At 39.5% G+C, this 15,598-nt stretch overlaps 1 protein-coding gene across 1 annotated transcript; it reads right to left on the bottom strand.

Annotated features, from left to right (window-relative positions):
• Window positions 1-239: 239 nt before the first annotated feature.
• Window positions 240-15,468, bottom strand: kifc1 (kinesin family member C1). The gene is made up of 17 exons (XM_057828089.1): window positions 14,981-15,468; window positions 14,802-14,881; window positions 10,972-11,071; window positions 10,839-10,892; window positions 10,694-10,777; window positions 10,432-10,612; window positions 10,184-10,349; window positions 9,910-10,056; window positions 9,678-9,791; window positions 9,508-9,594; window positions 7,179-7,382; window positions 6,934-7,098; window positions 5,230-5,368; window positions 2,293-2,432; window positions 2,040-2,113; window positions 549-624; window positions 240-456 (listed from the first exon to the last, which is right to left on the bottom strand). The coding sequence occupies exons 2-17, from the start codon at window positions 14,874-14,876 to the stop codon at window positions 412-414; spliced, it is 1,851 nt and encodes a 616-aa protein (XP_057684072.1). The 5' UTR covers window positions 14,877-14,881; window positions 14,981-15,468; the 3' UTR covers window positions 240-411.
• Between the last annotated feature and the right edge of the window lie 130 nt (window positions 15,469-15,598).

The raw sequence follows: 15,598 nt of genomic DNA, 5'->3' as shown, positions 1-15,598 counted from the left end.
TATAGTTGCTGTATGCGTAACATGCAAAAGTCATCAACATTGATTATGATATTGAAAACATTGTGGGTAACTGAAGACATTGTAGATTTTTAAAATAGCTGTACTACATACAACATACAGAAAAAGTTAAAAATTGCTTCCTATTATACACACTTACATTTAAGATAATCAGACAACCGCTTTGGTATATATAAACGTTGGCTGTGAATAGTTGAATTAAAAAAAAAAGACAACAAAAATAAAATAAATGAAAACCACTGAGAGAAATAATTTTATTAGAACAAAGGCATATTTCACCAGGTTGATTGTAGTCTTGAAATTATTGGCAGTGTACCGCTGTCAATTACAGCTGGTTACAAAACCTTAGCTATATATAAAAGGGAATGGTCATGGCAGAATTCTTTTAAGAATCTATTTCCTGTTGGCGCTGGCCGTGCCGATGACACAGTTGTTTACCTGCGAGGGAAACAAAAGCCAAAATCCCACACATTGTTTCTGGTTATCAAATGTCAAATTAAGTGTCAAATGGTTCAGCGCACGTCGCTCACCTTGCTGGCAAATCTCAGTGAATTGAGAGTCTCGCCAAAGCTGTCCGGCTCAGGTGCAATGTTGATAAACATCAAGCTGTATGGAAAAAGATTAAATGAATACAAACTTTTTTTTGTGCTAAGTACTGAGATCATCCTAACAGCGGAACTATAGGGACCAGTGTTGTTTTCGCCAGTGATGACGATAACGAAAAAATTCGTCACAATGATGAGCTAAACACGTGTCTTCGGATACTAAAACATACAGATGAGATGAAAATTCAACATAGTTTCCATCATAAATTCACAATGTGTGATATTTTCTTGTCGTATGTCTAGTTCGTAAGCATTTTAGCAGTGTTTGGTCGTGCCACTCATGTGACGTGCTGCGCCTCCCCCTGACCCCTCCGCACCACACGCAGGCCTTTGAATGTCTGTGCCGAATGATCACACACTAAACTAACTCGTTGCGCTAGCATTAGGGCTGGCTGCAGCTATCGATTATTTTAGTAGTCGATAAATCGATTAACTATTTAGATCGAATAATAGGCTAAGGACCATAAAAATTCAAATACTTCAGCTGAGCCTCAAACGGTATTTAAAAAAAAAAAAAGAAAAGAAAAAAAAAAAAGGAGGATCTATGTACAACAAAAGAACAGTTGGCTAACTTGCATAGCAAAAGTCCGCAAGCTTAAATGCTATAAAATGCTAACTTTTTTTAACAATGCTTTTAATGAACTGTTCTGACACATATTCCCACAAAAAATGGCTTAATATACCAATAAACTAAATCACGAATGCATAAAAAACATTAGCTCAAACAACAACTTATTTTGGTCTTAACAAGGAGCAGATGGATTCAGCCATGTGAAATGAGGTAGACTAGAGTGTCGTGTATCCACCCAAATCAATAAAACGTAAGGCAAACGCTTTCAAAACAAACCATTACAATGCCACTGTAATTAAACGAATACTCGAAACAGCCAAATTTAATTCAAATCGTTTTTCTAATCGAATACTCGAGTTAATCGATTAATCGTTGCAGCACTAGTTAGCATAGCGGTCGCGTTAGCATTAGCATTAAGCGCAGTGACTGTGTCTTCTTCATCTCTTGGAAAACATTTTACATAGTTTGTAGAGTCCAGGTTAGTTTAATTCATTGCAAATAATGTGCCATTTTCTTGCCGATTGTGTATTGTCATCATTAAGATGTCGATGTCCTTGTAGACTCTACAGTTACGAGCTCATCTGTTGAAATTCATAGAGGAAAAAATTTTGAGAGAAGTCGACTAAAACTAGACGAAATTTGTCTTTTTTTCCGTTGACTAAAACTAGACGAAGACGAACACATTTTGAAATAACTAAAAACGACTAAGACTAGTAAGTACTTTCGTCCAAAAGACTAAGACGAAAATTAAAAGAGCTGCTAAAAACAACACTGGTAGGGACTTATATTTTTTCTTAAACTACGAAATTATGGATTTTAGTCATGTTTTGCTTCAAAATACTCACGTTTTGCTGTTCCCGCCCAGGCAAGGCTGCAACATGTAGGTTAGCTTTGAGTTCCTGTAAGGAATGTGGCTATCCTGCAACAACAATGTTACCATTAAAGTAACTACTTTGAAAAAAACAAAAATTAACTGACATTGATGGCAATGAACGTCCAGTCAAAACAGATTGGATGTCTGTCGTCATCAATGGTGGCGAATGAGTTAAAAATAGCGAGAGAAAATGGTGAATTAAGAGTATGATATTTATCACAAACCTTGGAGGCCAGTGCAGTGATAACAATGCCCAGGTTGGTCAATGAGCCATTGATTGCTTTCATCTCTTTAAAGCGTTCGCCCTGAGATTGGCTCTTCACCATGCGCTCACTTCCAGCCAGGTCCACCAAGCACAGGGTAGCTGTACACATAAGCAAAATGACATATGCATTGTTGTAATTGTAAATGAATTTATAAATAAATCAAATAAAAAATAAATGAATAAAGAGAAGTACACACTGGTAACGGCCCTAAATACACACTCTAAAGTGGATTTTTTTTTTTTTGTAGTTAACTATAGTGGTACCTCGGCATACGATCGCATCGACATACGATCCTTTCGACATCAGACGTAAAATTTTGACTCGTCATTTGTCTCGAAATATGACATGGTCGAGATACGACAATATATGACGGCGTTGCAATTTTATTGTTTTCCCGCAAGACGAATGCGCAGCGGATTTTCTTGTGAGAAATCAACATGGGTCACAAAAAGTTTAGTTTAGGCAGTGAAAAAAGGTGACGCTTACCATTGAAATTAGGAAATGATTGAAAAATATAAGCGTGGTATTCGTGTGATTGAACTGGCTCGACGGCCGAGCTGCTCCGACCTCCGTTCGCCATTCCCTAAGTTAAGGTGACAATAAAAACGCTTTTTTGTTTCCGATTTGTTATTGTAAAATCGGCAAGGAAGTCGCCAGCTTCATCAGGTTTTCATTTATTATCCGCCGTAGTCGACAACAACATGAAACAAGTAAAAACATCCCATTCTCTCGCACCTCTCTCTCATCAGTCACACGGTGCGTTCAGGAACAGCATGAAAACAACTGCCACATTAGAACCAGATTCCTTACATTATAATTATTCAGATTTGTATTTACATTTGTTTTGCCATTTTGTAATTATACCAGCAGTATTTATCAGGGATATCCCGATCCGATCATGTGATCAGAAATCTGCTGCTTTTCTTGGTCATATTGACACTGCAAAAACTCAAAATCCTATCAGGATTTACAGTTTAGACTAACTTAAAACTTAACTAGAACTTAAAAATGGCTTGACACAAATAGAAATTCAATTGAAACACGTGGGAAGGAATCCTAACTTTTAAGTGATGTGTGTTATCAAGCGTAATGGCATTTTTAGGTAAGACAGACATACATACACACATATACACACACACACACACACACACACACACACACACATATACATATAATTTTAATGATATCTAAAAGTTTTTTGAGAGAAAGCAGTGAATTAGTCTTTTTTTATTCTAGTTACATCTGAGATGCAATTGTTGGCTGTTTTCAACAATATACATCGAAAATAAAGACAGTGATTGACTGAAAATGGTTCAAGATCAGATGAAATGTTTTCTCATGTATATTTATAATTGCTCTTCACCTAAAAAATATATTTGTTTTATCCGATTACTCGATAGAATTTTCAGTCGATTACTAAAATATTCGATAGCTGCAGCCCTAGTTATTTGGTCATTATGTATTTAATTAATAGTGTTATTATTATATTATTATTATAATTATTATTATTTTATTAACTTTTGTTCTGCGAAGAATCCAGAAGGGGTTATTTGATTGTGGCTTTCTGAAAAATAAATATTTACATTTAGGCAGTCCTGCAATCGTCACACCTTTTCTGTTTCAAACGGACCCCGGCCCCTCATCGGAAAAGGGAAAAGTTATGTGGCCCTCACAGGAAAAAGTTTGGGGACCCCTGACTTAAGGGAACTAAGGTCTCGCTTACGCCATGAGGAGCGCCAATTTGACTGAAGAACAACTGTATTTGAACATATTAAATTACTTATTTGGCTTAATTCGATTGTACTTTTCCTTTCCCTTTCCCTTTCCCGAACACCCTTACACCACTCCCCTTCTCCTGGAGAGAGACGCACAGATGGCCCTATGTCTTGCACTTGATCTCTTCCCAAGGCCGGTAGCAGGGCCCTGCGACTCCTATTTTGTCTACAGAGTCGTACAAATACTGATTAACTTGTGCATACACACACACACACACACAACCCCCCCCCAGTCCGCCACCACCTTTTTCTTACCATCACTGACCCCCCCTTCCTCCAGCCATGACTGGTAGTTCTTTTTTTCATACAAAAAATCCCTGCACACGACCTGTGCGTCGTGTCATATCCCTGCTGTGTTGTATGATTTAAGTGTGTCTACTTGTAACTTGCCCTGTAATTTCTGAAGAAGAGCAAGAAGTTGGCGGCGCGGAACGTTTAAAGCGGCCCGATGCTCACTCATTGAACGGAATTTCATTGTCATCTTGTGAGAGCTGGTGTCAATGACAAATAAATCCCTGAATCTGAAAGTTAATGATGATTGACAGGTTTATCGCTTTTATCTTGCCAGAGAAGTTTGGTAGCTCTACGATCAAAGGCGCAAATGTGTCAATCATTGTTTAGCTTGTTACACACTAGTGGTAGTGTGCTGTGGCTATTTTATTAGCGTTTTATAAAAACAAGCACTTTTTAAAAAAATCATTTACATTATGAAGGTGGAACGTTGGGACAGTAACATGTTTAAAACTTTAGTACCACCCACCCTTCCAAGAAAAAAAACAACAACTGTAGTATCAGCAGATCCTCAAAATCAGGTGGCTGACTTGTTCGCTAAAATAAGCGATCGACATACCCCTATTATTTATTAAGGATTTAGCGTAGGTTTTTGGGCTGTGGAACGAATTAATCAAATTGTAATGTATTCTAATGGGGAAAATCACGCTCAACCTACAACTGTTTCGACTTACAAACCAGAACCTTGAACGAATTATTCAGATGTAGAGGTACCACTGTAATCGCATCATCCAATTCATACAAGCTGGAAGTACTGGCTTTGAAAGCTCATCTTGTGTCATTGACTTAAATGGTTGCTCTGTAAAGGTTCAAAACAAAAACAACTTACAACTGCATTTGACATCCCTGCCGGTGTTCACCCCTTCGATGTTCAACTGGAAAACGGAATGCGAGCGGGATGATCGGTCGTTTTGGGACGTCTGGGCTGTGGAGCGATTTTGATTGGCCAAGGCGATCAAGCGTAGGACCTGATGCGTTCAGAAAATCAGACATCAGCAAGGTAAAGGTCTTGAGTCTGATGACTAAATCCGGTGGATCACTTGAGAACCAACTGGATGATTCTCATGAACGCTATGCATTACGGTAATGAAAGTCATTTACCAAAACAATCTTAAAATAATAAAATGCCATTGATGACTCAGTCATTTATTAATTTACAATACAATATTGTCTTAAAACGTGTAGTATGAAAAATTATGGCAATGATTACCTGTGATGGAAAGTAAGCATATATTACAATATCAAAAAAGGCCTAACAATCCTACCTTGTAGTTATCTTTTGTCTTGCCTTCTTAGTGGTACATTATGGGTTAGAATAACATTATGTACTAGATTTTCCTTCAATATTTTTTATACAAAGAGACCATTATATTTCATCATAAACTGGTAAATTAGATAGTTTTAAACATTTTTAAAGTGAAAACATCAAAACTTTTCATGGACGCATTACAGTAATGAATTTGAATGAATTAAAAGCAGTTTAAAAAAAAAAAAAAAAAAAAAAAAAAAAACATACAAAATATTATTTTGGTAAGAAAACGTGGACTGGGCCACATAATAGACATAACCATCTTTCAACTAAAAATGAACTTTCAGGTTTTCAAAACTACATGGTTTCTAAAGGTATCGGGAAATTTAACTTAATGCCACGTTAAACAAATTTAATGTCCAACTGCAGAGATTCACAAAGACAAATTAAAAGTAGTTGTCCGATAATGACTTTTTAACCGTTAACCGATATCCCGATATTGTCCAACTCCTAAAATCTGATACAGATATCAAACTGATACCGATACATGCGGTCGAGGACTTAACACATTTTGGCTAATTGTACTGTGATGCCCCACTGGATACATTAATAATGATAAATGTAACAACTTCAAGGTTTTCCAAAAAACATGTGAAAAATAAGGGAACAACTTCAACTGAAGTTATGGGAAAAAAGTGCCTTTATTGCACCACTATATTTATTGTTGAAATCAAAATAGTGATATGGCAGTGCCAATAAGGCACTGCCATGTCACATATGGCTCACACAGTGCTTTTGGCTCAAAATCATAACGAAGGCAAACAGCTTCAGTATAGTGAATGAGGTATGTCATGAGTTTATGATTCATTATTTTTCAATTAATTATGGTCCATTTAATTTTTGCACCATGAATGAAAATGGTATGCTTACACAACAAATCCAAAGCATCTTAGTTTAGAGACATATAATGGTCAAATGGCATAGCTGCTGTGCTAGGCTGTGACCAGCCCTTAAACAAATGCAGAAGGTTTCTACTATCTGCTACCAGTTAATATCGCCAACAATTACTGTAAATTATGGAAAAGAAAAAAAAAAGTTTCAAAATCGTCAAGTTTACATAATTTTCAATTCCTCGAATAATTAGTGTAATGCTTTTAAGGCCCAAATTTTGACTTGTTTAACATGCTTTTAATACTAGACTATATTCCTAAATACATCCAAGACATACTGTAGTTTAGGTCTGCTTCATGAGAATCACCCAACTGGATTTGGTAGACCCAGTACCTGGTCTTCACTGGTGACTTTTTGGTATGTGAGATTGGTGATACTCGGCTGATTGCTTGTAGACATGCGTATTTCATGTTCGGGTCTGTTGCCGGCCTTGCCCTTGTACAGCAGGTCACGGAGGCACTCGTTATAAATCTCCACAAAGCTGGCCGTGAAGGAAAACTGCCACGAGAACGAAACGCATCCCAGCTTGAGGAAACTTATCATTTTTTACCCAGAACAAGACTAAGCTAAGAACAAACCTCCCAGCCTTGTTCCGCAAGCTTCTGGGAAGCCCGAAAAATCTGCTCCACAGCTCGGGGAATGACACCACGGAGGTTCTCGTCGCAATCTACGGCTCCCTCCATGGTGTATGTTTTGCCACTCCCCGTCTGGCCATAGGCGAAGCAGCACACGTTGTATCCATCCAGTGCCGACTGCACCAGTAGGGAGATCTCCTCAAATATCTGTCGGTGAAAGAGAAGGAAATATGAGATACAATTGTCATAAACTTGTACAGGTAGTGTTTCTAGATTGGAGCTAATGGTGCCTTACTTACACGGATTAAAGTGTGTGTGTGTGTGTGTGGGGGGGGGGGGGGGGGGGGGGGGGAGACTTCGAAACTTTTTTTTCTTCTCCCAAACATTGCTGAGACTTATCAAAGGAGGGCTATTCATTCGCACCTTCAACATTACTGTTTTTCCCCTCCAGATTTTGGTAGGGGTTTTTTTTTTTCCAAGTGTTTGATTGTTTGTTTGTTCTTTTTTTTTTTGCAATTTCTGAATTTTTGGGCGATATTGTCAATTTTTGTTTATTTGCGTTTGTTTAGTTGCAGTTTGGCGTTAGTCAAAAGGAATTCGACGTAGAGTCGGGTGGTATACAGAAAATTTACTGTTACCGAAATTCTTCAAGACGACTGACGTAATTTTGACCATGTCAACAAGAACAAGAAGATAGTCTTTTCATCTTGCTTTGACTCTGTGTAGTTCAGCTATGTTCGTTCCCCTTTAAGAAAGCAGTCAGTGTGGTTACGTATGAAGTCACGTGGTTATCTGGAAATCAAACAAACAGAAGCTCAGTAGGCTAACGCTTAAAGAAAACGTGATGGAGTCTGGCTTAAGGGAGCTTCACCGAACTTTCACCCGACATTATGTGGCAGCCTCCAGACGGGCTCTCTCCCGCTGTCCTCGCTGGTTCTCACGATTTCAGGAGAGGGTGCTTTCAGTGCTTTCTACTGGTAGCCAGGCCAAAGGCTAATGCTAGCGGCTAACGCTACAAATGAACGTGATTGAGTCGGATAGCGGCTCTAACCTTGTCGAAAAGGCTGAACTTAATGAGTAGATTGGGCACGGACTGCATCTAGCAATTAGCATGTCGCGTTATTTTGTATCTCTGTATGTGTGTGTGTGATTTCTGTGATAGCTTTTATGATGGTAAAGCATTCATCATACATTATAATCCAACAGTGAAGCCTATAGCCGTTTAATGGCCACAGCTATTTTTCTGTATGTGCTTGCTTTATTCTGTGTCATTACTGCCATCATAAAATTTTAAATGTTTCATTGGCATAAGAGCAATATAGCTTTAATGTCTGTGTGTACCTGTGTGGAGGGTACATGTGTGCGTGCATGTATTAAAAAATGCTCTGGAAAATCCTCAAACCTTGAAGTAAAAACTTGTGTTGAGTAATTATGTCACAGCAGCCATTAACAATAAGTTGTCTGTTTGAAGTGTACTGTTCAAGCGGTAAGTCATTTGTGTTGCACTGACATGTTTGCACAGATGTCGTATTGATTTTTATCATGTTGTACATTGTTCAAGTCATACAAGCTGTTATAAATGTTCACACTTGAAAGAAAATTTAAATACTTAATGTTTAGACTGCATGTAAAATTGTTAAATTGAAAGCTGGTAAATAAATCATCGAGAAACGATTAATTTGTGTCTCATGCATTGATTCAGATTTTCAAATTATAAAACAGTCCGCTTGGGCGAATTTATCATCATTTATCGTTATCGAGGTAAGTCTGCTCTGTTTACAGTGATATGTACTTGAGGCCATATAGCCCAGCGCGAATTGGACATCTAGCGCCATCCGTGGCTGCAAATGATAGCCTTATAATGACTTCAACTAAAATATCAAATAAATTATCTATAAACTTGTGTGTTTTTGTAGTTTTCAGTTTTGCCATTTTTTCCTGCAATATTCACAGTTTGGCATTTTTTGTTTTTGCGGTTTTCAGGTTTTTTTTTACATTTGAGAGCAGTTTTCCCCATCTTCCATGTATTTTGATTTTACAAGACTGTTTGCGTTTTTTTGTTGGTTTTTTTTGTTTTTTTGCAATTTTTTCTGGTTTTGGTGGAGGGTTTATGTGCCCCCCCCCCAAAGACAGGATTCAACAACCACTGTAACAATCACTATCAGTGTATCCACTCGTTCATTTAATATCTGTTTTAGAATCCAAAATCAGAAAAAGGATAATGACCTGTTGTTTCATTTCTCGTTTTAGAATCCAAAATCAGAAAACAAACAACTGCATACCTGCTGACGGATTTCTATCATTACGACGAAGAACTTCAACCCTTACTTACCTCCTCTTGGGTTGCGTCTGGGCCAAAGACATGGTCGAAACTGAAGCTATAGTTTTTCTGCGTGTCGGCACTCTTGCCAGTATGAGACTGAGGAGGAGAAAAAAAGACATGCATATATTTTCCAAAAGAACCTCCACAAATAAAAAATATTTTTATTTTGCTTCACTCACCTCTTCCGTTTTAGCTAGCTTTATTTCCTTCTTGTCTTCAGCGGGGAGCTGAATGTGGTTTCCGAGCCCCCCGTTAACCAGGGGACGCACCCGGCAAAAGACCCTGATGTTTCCCTGTAAGCGGCGAGTGGAACATTGTTAAAAAAATACCAGAGGTACAATGATGTGGAGTCAAATGAGCCGTGAATTGTGGTCCGAAGTGTGCAACTGTAATTAGGTTGACGCGACTTGCTTTGAGCTCCTGAATGGTATTGTGGAGCTGCCGTCGCTCCATCTCAGCTGAGTGTAGCTTGTCTTTCTGCCGTGCCGTCGTTTCCCTGAGGAAGCCCAGCTCCTCATTGGCTGCTCGCAGGCTTGAATCTTGCACTGACAGCTGCATCTACAAGAGAACATGTCAGAAAATAGGGTTCAACTCTATTCTTCTACCAAACAAGAACAATAGACTATTTAATACATTTTTATACTAATTCCCCACCTCAAGAGCAGAACCTGTGTACAGCCATTACCTTGACGGTTTCAAGCTCCACCTTCTGACTGTCCCACAGTGTCTGCAGGACCCTGTGTTTGTCTTCCAGATTTTTGTGCTCGGTCTCCAGGGTTTTCTTCTCACTGGAGACCCTCGCCAACTCTTCCTCAACACCAACGAGGACCTGGAGTCTTTCCCGGCACTCGCTGAAACACAGGGAAAGCACATGGCGTCACTCCTGCCTCAATTGGAACCAGGAAAAATTGTAGTTTGTCTGCAAGTTCATACCCGAGATCCCGCTCAATCTTAGCCTTCCTAGATTGGAAATCAGCAAGGGAGCTTTTCAGGACATCTCTTTCCTGGTTGACAGTTTTCATCTTGATCTGATAGTCCTGGAGCTTCCCTTTCATGTCGCTAACTTTCCCTCTCATGTCCCAAGGTTGCCTACGGGTGGGTCCGCCGCCAGTGCCTAGAAGGCACCATCACAGTTAGACTTGTATCTATACTCAGGTGCGACTTATAGTCCGAATAATACTGTGGTTGGCTTTACCTGCTTTTGGGTCCGTGGCAGCCACTCCCACCGTCATTTTGCCTCCTTTTGCTGTGGTGGATGCCACAGGAGCTTTAAAGACACCTGAGGGAACAGACAAAACGTCACAGTTCCGTGCATGCATTGAGAGTTTGCCTCCTCTTACCTCTGGAGGGGGCGGCGGCCACGGTCGCAGTGCCTGCAACTCTAGTCGGCCTAGCTATAGGTGGTCAAGGGCAGAACATTCAGACTCAGTTTACTCATATTAACATTTTTACCCCTGCTAATCCGTTACTTACAAATTGATGCCCTGGTTGCTGCAACGGGTGCCCGCCTGGTGCCCACGACGGTGGCAGCAGCTCGCTTTGGGATGACTTCTGGCTCCTTGCGGGCCTTCTTCTACAGGGATAAAAAATTTGAACGAAAACTTCATATCAAGATATAGTCCTGGCCCATGGGTAAGAAGCACATGTTTCAATGGTGTATTAAAGATCATAAAAGAGCAACATACAGTAGCTAAAATCTGTTACATTAAAAGCACATGGTCACTTACAATTGTGTTGTGTTTGGATGTCTTTTGTTGAGCTAGTAACCGTACAGTAGTAGTGACTTTAACAGGTGATAAAAGGAGTCCATGATAAATCTTTTACAGCCTTTGCTAGCGATAGACATCAAATCCATTTTGACTGGGAGGGCTGTCAATCACTGCCAGCCCCCAGTCAAATTGGATTGGACATCTATCGTCGTCAATAGGATTAAATTATGCGACATCTACACTAGGACGGATCGTTTTCTCCAAGGTATTTTGCCGACTACTTTTATAGACCCTACTCACATGACGTCACAACCACGCCTCCGCGCCATGTTGTCCGTCTACTCGTCATGTTAACGCATTACCGCTTCGTGAATTCCTCCTATTATGGCGTGTTTTTCTGCTCGTTAACATTAATAATCATAATGGTGAAGGCGTGTGTGGCGGTTCGTTGCAGTAACAGAGAAGATAGACGGAGAGACTTGAAGTTCTACCGTATCCCGAGAGACCTGGAGAGGAGAGCGAGATGGACTGCTGCAATTCGACGAGAAAACTGGGCTCCAAACGATTACCACAGATTATGTAGTAGTCATTTTATATCTGGTAAGATGCATTTAATATATATTTAGAGGGTTTTGGGCTGACAACCACAATTAAGATCATTGCGAGGCTAATCGCCGACAACATACAGTTTCAAATTCAAGATGCTTATTTCTTCCATCATCATTACATTTTGAATAATATTTAGCTGGTACCAAGTGAAAGAAGCTGGCCTCGTCTACAGATCATCAGTTAAACAGGTGTGTCCAAACCTTTTGCAAAGGGGGCCAGATTTGGTGTGGTAAAAATGCGGGGGGCTACCTTGGCTGATTCACATAGAAGAATAAATTTAAACAAATTTTAGCAAGCCCTTCTGTGTGTCACATTTACTTTATTTTTTTTTCTTCATTAATTCATAATTTCAACAATCTCGCCTTTGTGGCGTTCTCTTTCGACACTCGGGCTCTTGCGAAATACTGCTGCTGTGAAATTAAACTAGCTTCAAGTTGCTATAATTTCTCGCTGCGTATCTTCCCTGTAATGTTGTCGTACATGTCAGCGTGTCTTGTTCGGTAATATTATCGCGTCACATCGAACTCTTTAAAAACAGCGACTGTCTCTTTGCAAATGAGGCAGACACAGTTGTGTGAATTATTGAAGAAATAGTCCAATATCCACCTATCCTTGAAGCGTCGGCCATCGCAGTCAACTTTTTTTTTTGATTGTCACCATTTTAGAAATCACACAGGGTAATGTTGCTTAGAGTGCTGCTCTTAAAGTTTTTCAAACTTTCGTGAGAATAGGCTGATTTTGTGTGGACAAGATAGTTGTAGATATCAGGGTAGCAGATGTCAGGCAGAGAGGGCGAAGACAGCGGGTCGAAAAATATCGATTTAGGCATCAAATATTGATCTGGCGAAGGGATAGACTGAAGCTTTTCCACATAACGCCTTTTATGCAACGCATCCAATGAGTTTACAGCGTCTGAAAGCACCGGGGCTTCCATGAATTGCTCTATAAACTGAACGACTAATTGAAACCATTGAGAATAGGGCTAAACAGAGACTGACAATATGGCGGTCGGATACAGCGACACGTCATTCTGTGACGTTGGTGAGTAGGGTCGATACCTTTATGCCCCCACCCTGCATTTGCGCGAACTACGCATGCGTCGAAAGGAGCAGCCTCATGTCACGTCATCGCCCGTGCGGTTTACCTCTGAGCCGGAAACTCATTACTCGCCGGCGGCAAATTTCAAAATTACTACACCTTCTAGACTGTCATTATTTTGTGATCAATGTTTTTTTTCATGAACGCAATTGAGCGCATCACGCAGGAGCGAAAGTGAAGGGAGAGCACGCTCAGCTTTTATGAGCAGTCGCAGAGTTGTGATTGAAATAAATCTTTAGAAAACAACAAAAGCCTGACATCGTTAATTGGGATGTTACAATCGATGCTCAGTTGCGATCTCACCACTTGGAAAATAACAAATAGAAGCATATAGTGTGGTGCTGCGAATATTTCCTGGAAGCCGCAACCAGGAGTGCTTGTGCATAACAGTGGCGATCCTGGAAGTGGCGACAGTTTTGACAAGCAGAAATGTCATGGGAAAAAAATGATCGCACACTTCTTTGACTAGGGGTACCATGCAGGTCACTTTCGTGGTTTAATTTTCCTCTACGTATTTCTATATACTCATGTTCGGTTGGCATTGAGTTGGGAGGGGCCACTCCTGCAGCTGGCTGAATGGAGACAACGCGGGGGACGAGCTCTGTAAAAAACGCTTATCTCCGTGTCATCCGCAACGGGCAGACAACAAATGGGCACCGAGTTAAAGCATATTATTGCAATGTAGTTTGAAGGTTCAAGAAAAATGTGTGGAAAAGAAAAGAAGAGCAGGAATGCCTCATCGTGATCGTCTGCCTCCATTGTTGCCGCACTAAAAATGGCGATGGCACGCTCCATGACATCACTTCCTTAGTATCCGATTGTTATACGGCGACAGCAGTCCATATTAGGCGGCGGGTAATATTACCCGCCTACATTATCCGTCTAACAACTAATCTGGATAATAAGCATACTAGTGTAGCCGACATGCTGTATAGTCCAACTATTTACACGTTTAAGGCCATTATCTGTCCTAGTGTAGATGTAGCCTTACTATGCTATGCTATGGTGCTATGGTGGCACTTTGCATTTAAAGACTGTTTAAATTAAAATAAGTGGCTTTACGATAAGACAGCACTAGGTTAACCGTTTTGAAGGTGCTGTAGCCATTAGGCAAGGCAATGCAAATTTGTATAGCACAATTTAACACATGGTAATTCAAACAGGGTCTCTGCAAGGTTCAACAAGCCAAATTTAAGACTTTTAAAGACTTTTTAAGATTATAATGACTAAAATTTAAGACCCATTTCACATCCATACCCTCAAAAAACGTACTAAAAATTGAAGGGAAATTGGAGGCCCGGAAATACCGTACTTGCAAAATATATGAATTTATTCCCAACTCTTTCATACTGTGATACAAATGAGCACAAAGTAGCCTTCTACTAGTAGTAAAGTAGTAGTAGTAGTAAAGCAACGTCAATCATTTTTTAAGGCTTTTCAAAATTGTATTTAAGACCTTTTATGAGATTTTAGGAAAATTCTAGACATTTTAAGGCCTTAAATTTAAATTACAGTACTGTATTGGATTTTTTTTTACTTTTTAAGACCCCGCGGATACCGTGTTCAAAGTGCTTTACATCACATGTAAAAACTCAAGACATAAAAGCCACATTAAATCACCAAGGCAGTTAAAAACAATAACAATTGAACAGAAAATAGAAAAAAAAAATGAATAAAAAGCAAAAGTCATAAACCGCAATTTGAACTATATAGGCGGCTCTGAATATGCTGTGGTAAACGACAGCGTTTTTAGCCCTGAGCTAACGATTTGGGCTTACTTCGCCAACTTGTTCCAGAGCTGAGGTGAATAACATCAAGTCAACTATTAAAGATAGGCAGCTTTATTTTTTGTTCCAACCTAAAGAAGTAAAAGCAAAGATGTTTTACCTGAGCAGGCTGCAGGTCGCGAGCGTTCTCTACGCTTCCTAGCACCCTCTTCGACATGACTGGCAAACGGGACATTAATCCTTGGAAAAAAACAAGTCATCCGATTGTCAATAGAGATTTGCCATTCCTACTACTGGGTTTAAATTAGTAAAAAATGTTATTATTGTAAATATCAATGCCTTTTTGGTTGAGTCGATATCTATCCGTGTTTCTTCAAGTTGGCGTCGAAGGCGTTTTAAAATTTGAACTGCAACCGTTGATGGGCGCTCCAGACCGGGTATTTTGATTGGCTGAGCTAAAGTAAGACCCCGCCCACATTCAGTCTTCACATAGGCTCATTTTTATGTATGGAATTACCCGCGCGGGCGGTAACAAGACTTCTCATAACCAAACCAACCCGCCTGGTCGTTTTCATGTTTTCGCGCATAGTGCCAGAATTTCTTCTAAAATACCGCAAATTTAACGTGTCGTTATTATTTTAGCGCATTAATTGAGTCTCCATCCTAATTTGTCAAAAAGTGTTCGTCGACCAGCAAGCACCGCCCAATGTTCTCGTGAGCAGTCAAACACAAAACGTACCGTGTCAATGAGACACTGAATAAGACGTAAAAAAAAATTGTAATTTTTTGGTTTTTATAAAAAACACAAGAATGAAAATGTTTTTATTAATTTAATTTATTATTTATTATTAATCTGCTCATTTTGCTATCGAAATTCTACCTTAACAAATGTAAATTTAGCAAGCTGTTACCATTTTTTTTCTCACTTTCATAATGAAACTGTATGCCACATAAATC

The sequence above is a fragment of the Corythoichthys intestinalis genome, chromosome 22, assembly GCF_030265065.1.
Source record: "Corythoichthys intestinalis isolate RoL2023-P3 chromosome 22, ASM3026506v1, whole genome shotgun sequence".
NCBI classification, from domain to species: domain Eukaryota; kingdom Metazoa; phylum Chordata; class Actinopteri; order Syngnathiformes; family Syngnathidae; genus Corythoichthys; species Corythoichthys intestinalis.
Note: the sequence above shows the minus strand (reverse complement) of the source record. Positions and strands in the feature narration are given on the sequence as shown.

Excerpts from the sequence above, each read along its gene's own strand:
- kifc1 (XM_057828089.1), bottom strand. The coding sequence starts at position 14,876 with ATGTCCCGTTTGCCAGTCATGTCGAAGAGGGTGCTAGGAAGCGTAGAG. Across the intron at positions 10,613-10,693 it reads TGCCACGGACCCAAAAGCAG|GCACTGGCGGCGGACCCACC; the intron begins GTAAAGCCAACC and ends GGTGCCTTCTAG. Across the intron at positions 7,099-7,178 it reads TTGCGGAACAAGGCTGGGAG|TTTTCCTTCACGGCCAGCTT; the intron begins GTTTGTTCTTAG and ends TTCTCGTGGCAG.